We start from the raw sequence: 20,406 nt of genomic DNA on the forward strand, positions 1-20,406 counted from the left end.
TGTAAAAAATAAAGTTACAACGAAGACAATCATGCTGATTGATGTCCCACTGACGGCTAAAGAACATTTGCTTGAAACATTTTGTAATTTGCATCCGGAGAAACATTTATTTAGGGTGGTAAAGCAAATGGGGCACCTTGGTCATAACGTGAACAGCCTCGCAGTACATTTTCTCCCTTACTTTTTTTTTGTCAACAATCAATCACAGTTTGAAAACAATAACAACATTAATAAGTACAATAATACCCTGGTTAATGTTACCCCATATTTTATACAAACCCAAAGCTACACAATTTGTATGCTGAGTGCTGCACACATCCATCCTCCCGCACTGCCCACACAGTATTCAGCTTACAACAGGTTCAGATGTATTTTGTGAGGAATCATTTTATCCATTGATTTTAAATATGTTATCCACACAAAGCAGGCCTGATTTATTTGCAGCAAATATGAAAAGAAAATTATTATATCTGGAGTGTAAACTTAATGCTATCAAAGACTTTTATTCAGAAATTAAAATTGTTGAACTGGCAAAGCAGTTTGAATACAGTCAGAAAAACTGTAAAAGGTAGAGAAAAAAATCTCAACACTGTGAAAAATACTTAGTCTTTGAATTCAAGTATTATTCATAAATGTTATGGTATTATGGTTCAGATGGAAACAAGAAAAGAAGCTGGGGAGGCAGCCAAAGATGAAATGTTAATAGCTAGTAATGATTGGGTTTGGTCATTCTGAAGCCATCATAATTAGGGTGGCATTGCAGAAACTGCAGAGACGGCATGTGATGATGAAGAGAATGTGTCACTCTATTCAGAGAAACTCAAGGCAGTGACGCAAGAAACTGGCTATACCAGTCAACATATTCAAAGTAGATGAAACTCGGCTGTTCTGGAAGACGATGCATAAAATAACTTTTATTGCACTTGAAAAAAAAAGCTTTCCAATGTTTTAAAACAACCACAAATCAACTGATGGTTATAGCTGATGCAAATGCAGCTGGTGATTGTAAATTGAAACTTCTCTTAGGATATCACTCAGAAAACCCAGGAGCTGAAGATGGGTTGCCCATGATTTGTAAGTCAAATGCTAAAGCTTGAGTGACAGCTCCCCTGACTGAGGATTAGTTTGGTCTTCACTTCATAGCTAAAGTTGAACATTATTGCCAGTTAAAATGAATCCCATTAAAAGTAATGCTATTAATGGACAACAAACCAGGTCTTTCTCCTGTAACTCTAATTAATTTCAACCCAGATGTGAAAGCTGTATTTTTACCACCAAATACAATAAGCTTCCTACAAACTGATGGACCATACACTATTTAAAGCTTACGAAAGTGAGATGATCATATGCGCATCTAAATGAAGCTATGAGACAGAACAATGAGCTCTCTGTTAAAAACTTTTGGAAGCAATTCTACGTTTCAAATGACATGGGATTTGTAGGACAATCTTGGAATTAAATGTCACAAAAAACTTTAAATGGCATCTGGAAGAGACAGTGTCTCCCCCGGCCTCCCTTCTACACTGAAAAACAGAGGAATCAGTACTAGATGCTGATCAGTTTGATAATGTAATAGAAGAAATGGTCGATCTTGCCGCACAATTAAATTTAGAGGTGGATGGTGTGACATTCAAGAAGTGTTGGATTCACACAATCAGGTGCTGACAACTGATGAGCTTATAGAAATGTGTGAGAAAGTGCACAACATTGAACAACCTGGTTCCTTAGGCCCATTTCAATCAGAAGATCAAATGACGGCTGCAAACTTGTCAAAAGACCTCAGTTCAATTGAAAAAGGTTACAAATTTTAGAAAAAACAGACTCCAACAAAACGCGAATTTCTGCTATGAAATGGGGAATAAAAAATTTACTAGCAGGCTACAAGGAAAAGTTATGTGAGAAGGACTGCACTTTAGATTTTATGCAACCTTCTAGAGCATGACAACTTCTTTTTACATTGCTGCAATGCATAATACTGTAATGCAATATAATTTTTTATATTGTTGAACATTATATTAAACGTTTATCTCCTAATATAAATTGTCTTCTTTAGTCCCTGGTCTCAACTGAACACAATTTGTATGTATTTATATGCAAAATTGGACTTCAGCATACAAATTCAACTTACACAGTTATTGCTTGGTCTCATTTATCAAGTATGTCTAAGGTATGGAGGAATGACACACACTATCCATCACTCAGACGTAGTGCGGCACTGAAATAAGTCGGAACACTGTTACAGAAGCAACAAAAAATCATGCTGAATTTAAAAGAACACAAGATCCCATGATAGGCAAAGTTCTACAGGTGCTAAACCCAAAGAGGTTCTGGTCATACGTAAAGTACACCAGCGACAAGACGCAATCAATACCTTCACTGCAAGATAACAATGGTGATGTCACTGATGACAGAGCAACTGAAACAGAGCTACTAAAAACAGGTTTCCGAAATTCACAAAAGAAGATAAAGTAGATATTACAAAAATCGAATCAAGAACAACCAGCAGCACGAGTAACTCAGAAGTAGATATCTTCGGTGTAGGAAGCAGCTTACATTACTTAACGAAGTCAAGTTTTCTCATCCAGATAGTATACTGATTAGGTTTCTTTCCAAAGATGCTGATACAATAGTCCTATACTTAGCAATCATATATAACAGCTCGCCTGACGAATTATCCATACCAAAAGACTGGAAAGCTGCACAGGTCACACCAGTAATCAAGAAAGAGAGTTGGAGTAACCTGATGAGTTACAGACCCATTCTACTGACATCAATTTGCAGCAGGTTTTTGGAACATGTACTGTGTTCGAACATTATGAATGGTTTCAAAGGAAATGGTCTGTTGACACAAAGTCAGTATGAATACAAAAAATATCATTCTTGTGAAACACAACCAGCTCTTCATTCACATGAAGTAATGAGTGTTATTAGGAGGGTTTGACAAAAAGGTTCCATATTTTTATATTTGCATAACGCTTTCGACATAATTCCTCACAAGCATCAAATTGCAAGCCTATGGAGTATCGCTCTAAATGTGTGACTGGGTTTGTGATTTTCTGCCAGAAATATCACAGTTCAGAGTAACTGGTGGAAAATCATCAAGTAAAACAGAAGTAATATCTGGCATTCCCCAAGAAAGTGGGTTGGGCCCTATGCTGTTCTTCATCCACATAAATGACATAGAAGATTATCTGAGCTGCCTTCTTAGATTGTTTGCAGATGATGTAAAGTAATCAAATGATCAAAACCAATTGCAAGATGATTTAGACAAGATATCTGTATGGTGCAAAAAGTAGCAATTGACTGTATATACTGAAAAGCATATACTAAAAAAAAGTACTAAAAGCAATCCACCAAATATTGGTCACACAATAATTCACACAAGTCTATAGGCTGTAAAACTCAACAAAATAGTTGGGGGCTATAATTAGTGGTGCTTTTATTTAAATACTTGGGGGTTATAATTATGATTAACTTAAATTGCAATGATCTCATACATGATGTTGTGAGTAAAGCAAACCAAAGACTGTGATTTATTGGCAGAACACTTAGAAAGTGCCGCAGGTCTACTAAAGAGACTGCTTAGACTACACTTGCCCACCCTCTTCTGGAGTACTGCCGTGCACTGTGGGACCTGCTTCAGATAGGACTGACAGAGGACATCAAAAAAATTCAAAGAAGGGCAGCTTATTTCGTATTACTGCAAATTAGGGGAGAGAGTGACAAGGACATCATGCATGAATTGGGGTGGCAATCATTAAAACAAAGGTGTTTTTCATTACTACTAGATCTCCTCATGAAATTTCAATCACCAACTTTCTCCTCTGACTGATAAAGTATTCTGTTGGCACCCGCCTACATAGAGAGACATAAGAGAAATCAGAGGTTGCACAGAAAGATTTAAGTGCTCATTTTTCCCATGCATTCTTCACAAACAGAACAGTAGAGAAACAGCTTGAAGGAGGTTTGAGGAACTTAACTGTAATTTGGAGGTTAATAAAGTAGATGTAGACACTAGATATTCAGCCATACAAATCTTTGACCACATACCCTGGGTGCAAAGAATTTAATTGGTTATAAAATTCATTTCATACACGAACTGAAATCATATCTGCTTCACACCTCCTCCTACTCCATACAAGAATTTATGAATGTGTAGTAATATGGTGAGTGAGTGTGTGTGTGTGTGTGTGTGTGTGTGTGTGTAAAAAAAGAGAGAGAGAGAGAATGATCACAGATAAGATACATCGAAAAAATGGGACAAGTGTGAGTAGGACTCATGCACTGTGGGTTCCATACAAACTCAGTTTTGCATGTAGACAGTTTATCCATTTCAGGAATAGAGGATCTTCACTATTTTAGTCTGTTATTGACATCTGATACTGGCAAGATATCAGTGATCAAAGACTTTCAAGAATATTTTAATTTCAAGTTTGGAGTAAGATAACAAACATCAAAAGAAATATTCTTTTCACAAGAAATAATCACAATTTAACAATTTTCTGATTTTTTTCCTTTACTTGTGCTGTGAAACCTTTCTTCTTGTGAAATTTCTTGAGTCTACATCAGGGGAGTACCCTCTAGGTTTTAATGAGTAAGTTTGTGGGTATCAAAGCATGTGACGTACCGTATTTACTTGAATCTAAGCCGCACTCGAATCTATGCCGCACCTGAAAAATGAGACTCGAAATAAAGGGGGGGGAATCTCGAATCTAAGCTGCACATGAAATTTGAGACCCGAAATTCAAGGGGAGAGAAAAGTTATAGGCCGCACCTCCAAATCGAAACAAAGTTGGTCCATTGTAATACGAGAGACAATTTAGGTCGAATGAATGACGATACAGCTACAGTAGTTTGGTTCGAGTCGTAAGCCTAGCAGTTAAGCTTTACCAGGTAGCCATTGCTATGCGTCAGGCGCTCCGTCCGTATTTATACGGGTACCCTTCCTTTTTCACGTGCTTCGTCTGGTTTGAATCGATTGCTTATTTTGCTTTGATCTGGTAAGTGCCGTTTTCTTTGTTATAGGTGTTTACATCACTCTAAGCTGAAAATGCATTACTGTACTGTGTCATGCATTGTTTGTCACATTCCGATAGTGCGTGTTGACGGCCTGTCGCCACTCACGGCATGGCTTGCTTTTGAGCGCGCTACCGCCGCTTAAAAAAAAAGAGAGAGAGAGAGAGAGAGAGAGAGAGAGAGAGAGAGAGAGAGAGAGAGAGAGGAATCATCTCATTAGCTAAACAATGGCAAGAGCCTGTTATTTGTTGTTACTTACACTGCTGCTTTCTTTGATAATGATCAACAAGAACCAAATAATAGACTGCGTATGATAGAACATGTTCTGAATGAAAGTTAGGTGAAAATTAATCTCCGTTTGAAAATCTTTGCGGCCGCTTCTTTAGCACATCAAATTCTGCATAGAAATTAGAGTCATCTTAGATTTAAAAATCTAGTCAGTTGCCGTGCTTCATTTCTGACTGAATCACTATTAGGCATAAGAATAATATGAATATAAACATGACACAATATGTATATTCTTCTGCATTTGCTGTTGTCTGACTCTACTTTTGTAGTTTATTAAGCAGACAGGATTTAAATGAGATAGCAGCAAACACAGAAAAATACATGGCAAAATGTTTATATTCGTATTATTCTTACGGTGAAGAGAATACTGCATGTGATTCACATTTTCATCAGATTCCTATTAGCAACCATCTCCTCTCACAGGTAGGAAAAAATTCAGAATGTAGAGTTGGCCATATTGACAAACACCCCAAACAGTCTTGCCAGTCAGATTTTTGTAGTACATTGACATTCTGATACATTCGAAGACAAACAATACGGAATTTGTATTTACTTCGTTGGATAACGTATGAAAATGCAGTAGTCGAAACTCGGGGCGGAGAAAAAAAGCTCATCTTCCACCTTTTTTTTTTTTTTTAATTAATTACTGACGCAGAGGTTTTGGCGCCAGTATTTATCTTTGTGCCTGCAAAGCATGCCTGTGTAGCGCTACATATGTTCGACGGCAGAAGTTAGTTGTGGCGGCACCTACCAACATTTTTCAGAACTTCCGCTTGCTTTGCACTCGATTCTAAGCCGCAGGCAGTTTTTTGGATTACAGAAACCGGAAAAAGAGTGTAGGTTAGACTCGAGTAAATACGGTAAATGGCCATAGCATTTGACTGCATGAATTTAGAAGCTTCACATTTTTTCACTGCTAAGGAACCCAAGCTCTTCATATGTGACATAAATTTCCACTTGATATGTCTATCCGTTCCTGAGAAACGGTGTTTTGAACAGTTGAACAGACAGACAGACAGACAGACAGACAGAAATACAACAAAGTGACCCTAGAATAGTTCCGATTTTACTGATTGAGATATGGAGGGGGAGGGGGAGGGGGAGGAGGAGAAAAAGGAGGAGGAGGAGGAGGTGGTGGAGGAGAAAAAGGAGGAGGAGCAGGAGGCGGAGGAGAAAAAGAAGGAGAAAGAGGAGGAGAGGAAGAAGAAGATAGAAAATCTTAATAAATGATTTAAATGGACAGCATGTTGCTATATTTTGCACTGAGAAAGTGAGTCATAATTGTAAAATTGACTTGTTCCATATCAATGCGAGAGTTTGCAATTTTGATGCATAGAATATGCAAATAGCTAACAAACTAACTAGCTAACCAACTGACTTACTTGAACACTAGCAAATATTTCAGCTTCTGTAGAGAGCACTGTATATAACTGCCACATGAAAGATGATTGTAGAATGTCTAATCTCATAGAGTCATCAAGCAGTGCCAGGAGAAAAGTACTCAGAGCCAGTGCCTCCTCCTCCTGGCAGAACAGTTGAAGGAAAATGAATAGGGGAGAAGGTAAACGATGAGCTAAGTTTAGAAAACAGGAAGAGTTACGAGAAATTCCCAGAACCCTAGGTCAGGGGAGACTTACTGGACTGAACCCAGCTAGTAAGTTCCCCTTATCCACGGTTCTGGGCAACTTTTCCGTAACACTTCTCATTTCCCAAATGTCACCACTCATTTTCCTTTATCTATCTTCCTTTCCCTTCAACCGTGATGCCAGAAGAAGGAGCCACTAGCTCTGAAAGTTTGCGCATTAGTATATCTTTTATACAGTTTTCTTCTACTGTCATCTGCTGAACATTTTTATTTTTATTTATTTATTTATTATCTATCCATATTATATCATATTTTCAAATACTGTGTATTTTCGCTGATATAATGTTGTATAGTGCCGGTTTCATTCATTACTGTTTTTGCTATAGGTACAGTAGCTGTATATTTTGGATTAGCTGTCAGCCTTTGAATTTCATATTTCTTGTTTATCATTAAGAGATCACACAAGACCTTTTTCTGGATTGCGTCTTTCAGTACATTTACAGAAATGTCAATGAACTGAACACTCTTAGTATGTTATTCATCTCACAAGCCATCTGGGTAAATCTGACAACAGTGATGTTTTGTAATGAAGCCCTAATTGTTTCACTTTTAAGAATAATTTCCTTACCATTCAATGCATCTCTATATGTGTAAAACTTATTAAACCAAACCATTCTTCCAGAGGCTCTTCTGGCAACTGGCACACTCTGACAGTAGCTTGAGGTCCTCGTCTGTGTAGTCTTCACTTGCGGACACGAAGTAAATCATGCTAAATCAAGGCTGTAGCTTGGGACCTGCTACTTTTGACAGTCCTTTTTAAGGCAATGAAAGGAACTAGCATTGTCTTGAGAAAGCAAGATGATGTGATTGTGGTATCTGTGGCATTTTCAAGTATTCACCTTCTTATTCCTTAAAGCTTTTACTTGAAATTGCAGTAATAAAACTAATTTTTAAGAGTAATTTTGCAATAATCAAGATTCAAACATTTAAGCACTGTGCTATACCGTGAGACTGTTTCAAGAGGCACAGACTTACAATAATGAATCTTTCTCACTCTCCTATGATCTTGTAAGTTGGTATGAACAGAGAGTGTATTTGAGCACAAGCATTGGTACTGAGACTAATCTCCTTTACTAGTTACCATACTATAGCAGCACATTCTTCAAACTGATGAAGCAAACCAAATGGAGTGAGAACCACTCTTGAGGCTTAAGTTATCAGTTATGCTATCTTACAAATCATATGAATACTATAAAGCGATACAGGACTACTCTCCAAGAGCCAATTTAACTGATCCACAGAACTCTCACCTAGATAGTGACACACACACTTGGAGCCTTACATATCAAGAGTAGCCTAGTAGCTATTTTATATGCCAAAAATCATCAGCACTGTCACAATTTTTGAGATACACCTATTGTTAGGCATGTGTCGATTTCCTTTTCCCAATTCAAACAAGATATTACTTTTTAAAAGCTAAATGAAATACCTGGCTAATACTCCATAACAATGTACAGTTTGAAAAGTGAGGTATATCTAGGGACAATGAACTTTTCCCTCGTTTAGATCTAGCCTGCTAATTAAATATAGGAGGCAAAAATCATTAACAGGTTAATAAACTGCATTTCACACTCACTTTAAATGAGAGATTCCTAACTATCAATCTTCCCTTTTTCTTTGGACGTTTTTCCATCTTCCTTTTTTTCTTCTCTTTTTTAAATGACTCACTATTTTCATTTTTTATTTCATCTGTAGTGTTGCTGACATCCATTTTACTATCTGATGATTCATGCTCCTGCTTGAAGTCTTCTGTATTGGTTATGAAATTTCCTGTTTGGGGGAAACAAAAACATAGAAATAGGTATATATTTTAATTAATCTGTATATTTACTAGATGAGATAAAAATAATGCTGGAACCAACCTGCTTCATCCTGTTCAATTTTAGAAGAATATTGCTCACTTTTTACTGTTGAATTTGACATATTTTTGTTATGAAGATCGTAACTCTTGTTTCTCTTCTGTGAAAAGAAATCGTCTTGCATAAGAGTGTGTTATATGCACAATACCATTATGACAATCAGGAGACCACACAAGGAGTTTTCATAATAACTGCTGGCCAAGTGCAACAGACTTTATAGCTTTATTTTGTCAATTACCAATTACATATACAAAGAGAATAAGCATCAAATAACTTTATAACAATAACAGAAGCTCAAGAATGGAAAGGCAATCACTCACCTACAGCTGACTGATATGTGGCACATAGCAACAAGTAATAAAACATAGTATTTGCATTAGCTTTCAAGTTCTTGCTCTTTCTCTAGTATAAGTACACACATTCACACACACAACCACACAGATCCCCAAATGCAACTGCAACACTAACTGTGGATTATTGATAGCCATTGCCTGGACAGATGGAGGTAGGGCGGGAGTAGGGAAGAATTCATGAGGCAAGGATTTGGTAGCTAGAAAGCGTGAGGCAGGAGCTGCACAACAATATGAGAGGTAGAGCATTTAAGAGGTAGAAAAAGGGAGAGGGGGGAGTGGGGGAGAAAAGGAGAAAGGGAGGGAAGGAGGAGGGGAAAGAAAGGGAGGGAGGATGCCCAGATGGGGCGCCAGAAGGCTGTACAAGGTATAATCAACAGTCAGCCTTGTGTGTGTGTGTGTGTGTGTGTGTGTGTGTGTGTGTGTGTGTTTACTAGAAAAACAGCTACAGCTTGAGCTTGAAAGCTGGTGTAAATACTGTTTTCTATTGTATTTTTCTATACACCACACGTCAGTCAGCTACAGTTGAGAGGTTGCCTTTCCTTTATTTTTACATATTATCCCACAAAATAACTTTGAATTAGTAGCACATTAAGATGATCAAAATATTTTAAGTACACTGACATTGACACATACATATTTAAATTGTAATTCAAATCAGGAAACACACACACACACACACACACACACACACACACACACACACACACACAGCTCTCCGTGTGTTGCAGTATGAGTAGCATCCGTCTGTACCCCCACCCCCACAATGCACATATATCTGTGTGTTGCAGCCCTGTATATGAGGCAAGGAAAGGGTTGGTCAGGAGAAGTAATAATCACAAACCCCAGGAAATGGGAGGGGGGAGCAGGAGATGTAGCTGGTTTGAGAACAGACAGGAAATCAACTCTGTGCCACACATACAGAAACAAAGTAGTAAAACTTGCAGTTAGTCACAGTTTGGCAATAGCCAGGCATGCTCACATATAATGTTATACAATAGTTACACTTACCAGGGCACTTTCACTTACTGTGTACGTCTCATCAGATACGAACTGCCTATTACAAAACTACAATAGGAATTGCTGGATGAGTCATTGGGCTAGATCTTACACCTGTCTCATCTATAGGGGAATGATTCTTGGAGTGTAAGTTCGGAAGCAGGTGTCATAGGGGTGGACATTGTGTGAGGTGGATGTAGTATGAAATTTTACTTTAGGGAATACAGGTAGAGGTAGGATACCATTCGTTTCTGGGCATAACCAGAGTATCTGTAGACCTGACAAGGTATGCAGATCAACAATTCACGACCTGGGTGGCACTGGATGATGAGCCTGGGTCATAGTAGCGATGGGTTTGGTAGGAAACAGTAACACTCAATTTCTAGATAATACTAACTGTGACAAGTGAGGTTAGATTCAAATCACTGACCATCAAATTCAATAATACTTCCTAACATCACAGTTGAAGACACAGGGACAAAAATGGAGCAGTGAAAGCAGGTTCATTACATTAATATAGATAGCAACAGGCTTCAGTTTTGCAAATTTAACAGTTAGAGAGATTATAAAAATCATTAGGTAACCGAAAAACATTAATTCTTGTGGCTATTGTGGTATTTCAACCGAAGTACTGAAATCTTGTGCTACTATTGGCTTACTTTTGTAATCAGTTAATCAGCCAGGGTATCTTTACTAAAACAATAAAATACCCAACAATGATACCTACTTACGAAGTGGAGGTAAGGTATTATAATTATAGACATGTCTCTCTCCCTATCTCCTCTCTTTTTTCTTTCCTTTCTCTTTTTTTTAAACAAAAAAAACCCACAAAAACAGCTTTCAACAGAATAATGAACCATTTTCCTGACAATCACCTTTTAACAACAGCCCAGCCTGGTTACTGTAAAAGACATCTACAAGGAAAGTAATATGTGATCTCACAAACTTAGTTTTGGCACCACTAAATAAAAAAAATTACCCTAGTGCCATTTTCTGTAAACTTGCATGCCTTCAATGGTCAGATCATATTCTAGAAGCGAAATTCAAACATTAAGTCATTAAATGTATCCCTTACACAGATGGGGTCATATCACAACATCAGAAAATAAGAGGGTCACTTAACACACATTACCACAGTAATAAAACTAAATTAAGAGTGGGGAACATTAAATATGATGTTGTGCAAGGTTCAGTACTTGACCCTCTCCTAATCTTGACCTAAATAAATGATTTCCAAAAAAACACATAAGAACTCTTAAAAAAAACTGTGACATTTGTTGATACAATTACACTGTTATAGAGCACATGCCAAACGTAATCAAGAGAACACTGAATAGGTTTACAATTCATTCACAGTACATAATTTAACTTTTTAATCTTACAAAAAGTCATATTATGGAATTCTGAACAAATAAAAATGATTTATAAGTACCAAACGTAGAGATCAATGGGCACACACTACAAGAAAGGCTGAATGTGAATATTAAGGTGTTTTTGGTTTCAATTTCTTACCCGTAGACTAAGCATTTGTGATGAACATGTGGTGTGTCACACTAAATTGTGTAGCAGTACTCAGCCAACTCCGCTGCTCTCCAATAGCTCCAAAAGTGTGACTATTACTGATATGCCATAGTGCAAATTTTCACAGTGTTTGTCACTGACTGAACTTAGGTTCATGTGGAAGAAGTCAAAATGTGAGGCAAGGAGATGAATGCAATAAAGGTGTCTATACATACTAAACTTCTTATGCACAACATCTTAATAGACTTATAATTTCCAAGGGGCTTGGTTTGGCTGACCTCAATACCACTCATGCATGTCTTTCAAACCACTCAGTAAGTCTTGGAAGTGGCTGACTGCAATGATGTTCCATATCTGTGGACCCATGAACACACCTTCTTTTACTTTTGCATAACTCAACTTGAGAAACTTGTTACACTGGTTCTGAAAAGAATGCAAGTGTTTTTCCATCACACACATGAAATTCTTCATGAACCCCAGTTTATATAATAGGTGGCATGAAATCTTTGTCATGCTCAACCAATGGTAGGTCATGCAGTACAGTTTTACATCCTGACATGCATTTTATCTCTATGAACTTCATAATGTCCACCTTATACAAGTGGTGGCATGAAATATGGTTTTACATCCTGGCTGCATTTTATCTATGACTGGCCAATTCTTATTGATTTAATGGTGTTTCTCTACCTCTTCTGTCCCTCTAAGACATGTAACCTGCATACATTCCCATGAGAATATCTATCACTGCAGATATACCATTTGTGCTTGCTGCAGGATATATTTTCTTGAGTAACAGGCTATAATAGGTCTCTCACATGTGGACAGAATTTACAACTGGTACTGATGCATATCTTTTTTCATTGTGTAATAATACTGCCTTCAAACCTGTCTTATATGAACTGATGAAGCGTCACCACTTTTCAAAGGCTGTGTTGCACACTGAGGCTGCATACGTTCTTTGTGTTCATACTGAAAGTGAGAAACTGTACTTGACACAAGCAAGTTCAACATCATTTATCAGATACGTAAGTTCAACAGGTTCGTAGTCAGAGTTTGAGTCCTTGGAAAGTGATGAAAGAGAAATGTCTTTTTGCACTACTTCATCACCTATGTCATCTGCAGTTGCAGTATGTAATCGAAAAGTAATGACATCCTTTGGAACTGGGTAAAAACTTAGGGAAGGCCTGTATAATTTACAAATCAAAAACTTTTGCAGGAGAATCCAGTGATGTTTGGCAAAGACAATTAAATTCAAAACTTTGGTTTCATAACTCACATCGTAGCATAGGAATTCCAAATGATGCATAGCTATGGTTTGCCATCTGTATCCAACCGCGTAACAAGTGGGCACAGTTACCCCAGAACACAATGTGAGCTCACATGACAGTAACTGAACATGAAAATGTGTAGATGTATGTACAAACTGCACGCAAAGAATGGTTTCATTGGATATGGTGCCAAGGGAATTTACAGCCTTCTACAAAGATTAGTCAGAAACAATGAAAAATTTCCTACAAACTGCATCCAATGAGAAATAAAATATTTTCAAAACCTGACACAATAAAGCAAAATGGTATTACAGATTTGAAATCAGCTAGGAAAATTGTACAATAAAAAGTAAATATCATATCAGGTGCCAACAGCTTTTTTTACGAGTGTAGTAAGAGTGAAATTAGAATGTGCTTCAAAATGCACAACTATAACAATAGACTTAAAAATAATTTCCATACAGATGATGCATCCCAGTCTACGATTAAGAATAGAGTTTTATACACTGGGTCAAATCTCTTCAACAGGTTATCAATAAACATCAAGTAGGAAATTGAAACTCCCCACATATTCAAATCACTAAAATCTGTTCCCCGGTGATGGTATTTCCAGATGCATTTGAGAGAATCAGTTCCGGATGTAGTGTTCAGAAAGCATAGTCTGAATCATCAGTGGCTACAAGAGATTGAATAAGGCCTATAGGCATGCTCATATAGCCTAATGGTTAAGATGGGATCCAGCCTCGATCTGGCACAAGTTTTCAACTGTCATAACATACTCACTCATTACTACATTATGTAAAACTGCAAACAGTAATCAAATACTGTATCACTGGAATTTTCTGATAGTTTTGTTCAAACCTACTACAATTGCAAAATACCTGAAAAAAATTAGTCATCAAATGCTTGCCAGGTCTCAACATTTACTTTTCATCATTTGTCACATATCCTCTGTTTTGTGCACTTAAAGAATAATATACAAGATTATTTCATAAAATTCCACTATTGTACTAAATTAAAACAGTTGAAAAAATTTCTGAAATTTGCCCTCAAAGATAATGTGTTGTCCATAGTCTCACATGTTTGCAACCAGGATCCACACCCTCCTAGATGTGAGTAATGGACCAGATAAATTACGCACTGCAATATAATGCTGAATTATAACAAAATGTTGACAGGCACATCCAGATTAATTCTATGCACTGCAACACAGCAAAAACAATCTGAATAAGGTTCAGCCCAGTTTTGACCTGGAAAACTGTTACAATTGGCACTACTCTAATGTGGCAATCTGACCGCATTCAGGAGGATTCTGAGATTAGACCACTGGACTGTTAGACATGCACCAATAACTATACTGCCTCCAACCTGCATATTGTAATTTCTGCACAAATCCACAAAGGCAAAAATAAAGTAGCAGTTCACTGCTACGTACGTCACAGTCACACCAAAAATGAAGCACTTCAAATTGGGATGGGAACAAATGTCATTAATTACCATTGATTATCAAATATCACCTCCAGCTAGCTAATGATGGCACTATTTGATACAAACTACCAAATGGAAAAGTCGGAATAAATTATAACTTAGAAGATTTATTATGAAAACAAGGTGAAACATAACTCAGCATAATCATTCATGTCCAGGTCCATAGCCAAAGTTCATCTCCCGTAAGCACTATCACAGTAACAGCATTGTGACAGAGGAAACCTACTCCATATCCCAGGAGGCCAACTAGATGACTCCCCTTCTGGGCCATGACAACACGACTTAATCATGTGGAGCTGCATCCTCATTGGCTCCGTTGACTCCAGCAGTATGACTGCTGCATCTCTTGTGGCACCCCCACTGTGAGCACTTTGAACATTGGCACACGGTGCTCGAGAAGGCAGTGGCCATGTCTTATGTGCGGCGACCACGCAGTATGAATGCACATCATGATATGTCCAATTAAAAGCTCACACACTAGATCGCATCTCTTGTGGCACCCCCACTGTGAGCACTTTGAAGTACACTGCCACTGCAACATTGGCAAATGGTGCTCGAGAAGAGGGTGGCCATGGCTTATGTGCAGCAACCACGCAGTATGAATGCACAGCACAACATGACCAATCAAAAGCTCACACAATAGATCGCAACACTCACCTATAAAATTGGAAATGCCTAATCAAAATTCCATGTCTGCTCACAGGAATGAAATTGCAAATTTTCGTAACATTTCCACATCGCAATAATAGCTTTATCAGCCACTGCCAATAAGAAATAAGCAACACTTTTACACATGCATGAACTCTGCCCCACAGGGGCTACTCTTGCCTCCCACACCCAGCAAGAGTTGCTGACAAGCTCCAAGATTTTGTAAACTTCCAGCCACACCGAAAATTGTTTAAACATTCAAGGCTTTCACCGAATCTATCCCCATTTCCTATCACAACAGCATTCCTCTGAAAAGTGCTGCCTCCTGCCATGACTTCTCAGATTCCCAACTGTGGTAAATGATGTTAGAAAATACTCAATGTCATTAGAAAGTCTGTAATCCTTAAGTGAACCTAGAAGATGTGACCACAATGCCCAGCATGTATTGCGTATCTCACCTACTGCATACTTCATAAGGGAAAAACCAACCTGTCAACCCTAGACTGACAGACAAAGCCAACTGCCACCTGGTGTCAGATACTGGGTCTTGGGTTGCTAACAGCCAAAAGGACATTCCTATAGTGCAGCAGACCATCAAGTCAGACACAAATTGAATGAAATCCTTACTCCTACTCATATCTGATTTGGACTGTTCCTCTGATCCCTTACTTTGTGAACACAGAAATGCTACACTGTGTAGCAGACCAGAATTCAAACACTTGGGCAGTGTTCTTCCAAATTAAATCATAAATATCTAGAAGGTATCACGATTCAAAAAGCTGATTAATTTCAAATCCAACAAACCTTTATTTTTTTCTTGAGTTGGTGATTCTGCGCCTCAACAAGGTCTGCTTCAGGTGGAACATCGGACTCATAAGCTTCACTTACGTCAAGTGCATTGTCAGGGCTTTGCTTATGAATTTCTGTGGTTGCAAAATCATTAGGTGCTCTTTTCAAAATATATTCAGCTTTTGGTACAGCCCAGTCTACAGTTATTTTCCTACCTAAAATAAAAAGAAAAGAGAAGCCACCTATGTAATTACAACTACCTGGAACTGTATTAAATAATAAATGGTTAACTTTAAGATTAGTGTTGCTGCAACAGTGATAGCACCATTCACAAACATCAGAAACAGCAGTGTACAAAGCCATTTAGCAAACAATTTTTTGTTCTCACTGTAATTCAATAGTGATTAGATTTTACAATTCGAATTAGAGGTGGGCACTTCTGTACCCAAAATTTAATCTACAATTTTTAACCATGCCTAAGCTGAAATATTCACCACTGCCAATAAATTAATTAAAAATGCTAACAGATACTATCAGTGTCACAGTGAAATGTGTTGAGTGAAACAGCGTTTTATGACAGCAGAAAATAAATCAATTTCCAAAAACAAAAACAAAAAACAAATAACTGAATGACAGCAAAACATGAGATGGTTCTTAGCAAAAAAATTAAAAACAGTGTGAGGCAGTACAAAGAAAACTGGCTAACTGGAAAGATGGGCTATCAGCAAACGTCTAGGAGGAAAAAAAAAAAACAGTACTAGAGAAGAAGCCCAGAGTAAGAAGTTAGACGAATGGCATGAAGAACATGATACACACCTGCAAAATAGTTTCAAAATGATATTTGCCGACTGAGAGGGGGGCACTGTGTATGAAATATAAGAACTGATGAAAAGAATGGCTGAACTCAAAGTTAAGCATGGTAATGTGATAGAAAACACAGAGTGCAAGAATCAGCAACATTGAATTTAAAAATGGTACATGATGCAGTTGATCTTGATCTCAAAGCTGTACAAAACAGGATCTGCACAATCAAACTTAAAGTGAAGGAGATTAAATATGAGGGCACGTATAATGACAATGTAACAGCTGTGAGTTTGCTATCAAATGTTGCATGGTTACAAAATAAGTGCTAGTGAGGTAACTGTTTTCCCACTTGCAAGAAGACATGTTTACAATAATTATGTTTTGGTATACAAATTGAGTCAAAAAGGGCTTTACAACTTTGGAATTAAATAGAAATTTATTCAGATAACTTACACCATCAGTAGATGTGCCACTTTGTACCAAACAACCTCAGGTTTCACATATAAGTGTGAAATGTCTTTTTGGTTTGATATGACTACCATTTGTGATGCGGCAAACACCCCAACAGTAATTAATTTCTTCCCACATTCATTGCACAAGTTACACCCAAATTTCCGGAAAGGCAGTATAGACACGAGGTTGGTTAAATTGTTTGGTAGGGGAGCAACATACACATGGTCTTTAACAAAACCCCAGAGAAACAAATCTAGTGGTGTCCAGTTTTGGCACCGATGTGACCATGTGACAATCCACTGACCTGCGAAGCAATTATCTAAGAAACCTAAAACTTCCATGAAGAAATGGGGTGGTGCACTATCTAGCTGGTAGTAAACAATCCTGTCTTGGTCATTTTCATCAACCTGGGGAATTAAAAAGTTCTCAAGCATATCCAGATACACACTACCAGTGACAATTTTCTCCATGAAGAAGAAAGAGCAATACACTTCCAATTAGGAGGTTATTTAGCATATCCGGAGCAAAATTGGCACCAAACAGTTGCTGCAGACTTTGTTTCATGAAACCAAAACACACAGCGAGCACACTCCACACCAGTGAAAGTAGCCATTTTTAACAGTGCATTGTGTAATGCACTCCTAGTGGCAAAATGGGGTACTCATGTACTACATGAATCAAACTTGAGGTTGTTTGCTAAAAAATGGCGCAACTACTGATTATGTAAGTTATCTCAATAAATTTTTATATCAGTCCAAAGATATAAAGTCCTTTTTAACTCATCCTGTATTTGTCCAAATGTGGTTTTCTTTGTTTTATTTTGAGTTGATAAAAAGACAATGTAGTATCATCTTTATCATTTGAGGAAGGCCTTTGCAGTGTTTTAACAACCACTTCATCATGATTGTGCATGTCCCTTACTGTGAAAATGATAAAAAATAATTATTCATTATAAACCAACTCTGTAATAGGAATCAAAGTAAGTGTTAGTAGTTCTCTGACCATCAAAAGATACAGGTTGTTTACTGTACTGATCAAGTCACAAAGGACTGACATCAGTTGCTAGTGGGCACTCGTTAAATAAATGAAGAACGTTGAAAATTTTTGTTAGGCCGGGATTTGAATCTGGGACTGCTGTTTACAAGGCAGTTGTGCTGACCACAGTGCCATCTAGACACAGTGATCACTGCTGCTGCACGGACTACCCTTGCATGCCTCCCGTCAGACCCAGGTTTTCAACTTATCCATACACTACTAACGTAGCACCCTTTACCCACTGTCCTCATTACTCGCAGCATTTCACTGATTTCCATAAGAGTTTGAGCATGGTGCACATCTGCACTGAAGTGATCAATTGGCCATCCTCACCTTAATTATATATGTTCTTTCAGACATGACCGAAAGAACAGACACTCTTTGATCCCACAGCCACTACGAATCTGTCAAGACACAAAGAAAGTACAGGTGTGGATAAGTTGAGGATTCGGGCCTGACGCAAGGCGTACTAGTGTAGTCCATGCAGTTGTAAAGATCTCTGTGTCCAGGTGGTGCAGTGTTCGGCATGCATCTCGCTAGTAAGCCGGAGACCTGGGTTCGAATCCCTGTCCAGCATAAATTTTCAACGTTCCCTATTGATTTAATCAATTCAAACAAGCAACTAATGTCAGTCATTTATTTGTGTATTGATTCATAGTGACTACAGTATCAAAATGTGTCTGTTCTTTCAGGCATGTCCAAAAGAACAAAGAACACATACATAATTAAGGTGAGGATGACCAATAGATCACTTCAGTGTATATGCACACCACACTTGAACTCTTATGGGAAATGGCATGATTAATGAGGATAATGGGCAAGGGGCACTACATCAGTAGTGTTTGGATCAGTTGAGAATTTGGGTCTGACAGAAGGCACATCAGGGTAGTCCAAGTAGCTGCAATGACCACTGTGTCCAGATGGTGCCCTGGTCAGTGCATCTGCCTAGTAAGAAGGAGAGTCAGCTTCGACTCCCAGTTAAGCATAAATTTTCAACTTTCCCCAGTGGTTTAATCAATGCCTATTAACAGCTAATGTCAGTCATTTCTTTGTGTCTTGATTCATAATGGCTGTGGGGTCTAAATGTGTCTGTCTTTTCGCAAGTGTCCATCTGAAAGTGACAGATTCGAATTTTTATATTACTTGTTTATTAATCTTTATCCATCCAAGGATCATCTCACAATGATATAGGATTTGTAAAATTTATAAAATGCATATTGATAAGGCAAAACATAAACCCCCCCATACACATAACAAGTTTTATGAGGATACAACAGGTACTGTAGTTTATGAGGATAGGACAGGTGGCCAGCTGTGGCCTTCATTTAGAAGCCATCCTTGGCTTTGCCTTAATGAACCAGGACAATCACAGAAAACCCAAATTCCTCCTGAAATGTTGTCCAAGGCTTTCAGCACTTCCTTACAACTGTCCAACAGCAATAATTTCCTATTGACAACAACATGTTACACACAAACAATCTTATTGGGCTGCTGATCCTACCTGATGAAATACTTATGCATACTGAGAACATTTAGCAGTCCTATTGCACTTCATTGGGGCAGATCCAATATTATGTTTGTTTCTGTGGGACATTTGCCATCCAATAAAGCAAGATGGGTTCTATTAACTAATTTTCATTGAGCCAATCCATATTTGCAAAGATACTTCATATTCTCATACCTTGATTAGTAGTAGACAATGTTAGACAGCCTCAAATGCCTTTTAGAAATCTAGGAAGACACAATCTACCTGTTCATCTCCATCTATTGTTTGCAGGATGTTGTGTATGAATAAAGCAAACTGTGTATTTTCCTGAAGCCTTTGAAAGAAACTCATTTTACTTCATGAACAACATGCCATTTGATCTTAAAAATGCTCTAAGCCCCTGCAACAGAGGGGTTTAGTGATACAGGTTTGAAAATCCTATTCATCTGATATTTTACCCTTTTTGCAACCAGGAGTGACATCACTTTTTTTCAGTCATGCGGGGCTATTTGCTCTGCAAATTCTGGATAAAGATAGATACGAAAGGAGTTAAGTCTGTGCATTCAATGTAAAATGTAACTGGAATTCTATGGAGCTTGGTGCCTCATTCGATTTAAGCAGTTAACTGTTTTGCAATACTGATAGTTTTTATATCGATATCACTGACTCATATGTGATGTTGTAATACACCGGTACAGCAGTATATTCATGCTTGAATACCTTTTTAAATGTTTAATTTAAAATTTCTACTTTCTTT

At 37.8% G+C, this 20,406-nt stretch overlaps 1 protein-coding gene across 1 annotated transcript in view; it reads right to left on the bottom strand.

Annotated features, from left to right (window-relative positions):
- LOC126281251 (RNA-binding protein 28) overlaps window positions 1–20,406 on the bottom strand; it is a 103,346-nt gene that overhangs the window by 46,849 nt on the left and 36,091 nt on the right. Inside the window, exons 4-6 of the mRNA XM_049980043.1 lie at window positions 15,887–16,086; window positions 8,812–8,908; window positions 8,526–8,719 (exon numbers count right to left, since the gene is read on the bottom strand). Coding sequence (XP_049836000.1) covers window positions 8,526–8,719; window positions 8,812–8,908; window positions 15,887–16,086 — 491 coding nt within the window. The remainder of the gene's footprint in view (window positions 1–8,525; window positions 8,720–8,811; window positions 8,909–15,886; window positions 16,087–20,406) is intronic.

Source organism: Schistocerca gregaria, chromosome 7 (genome assembly GCF_023897955.1).
Source record: "Schistocerca gregaria isolate iqSchGreg1 chromosome 7, iqSchGreg1.2, whole genome shotgun sequence".
Lineage (NCBI taxonomy): Eukaryota > Metazoa > Arthropoda > Insecta > Orthoptera > Acrididae > Schistocerca > Schistocerca gregaria.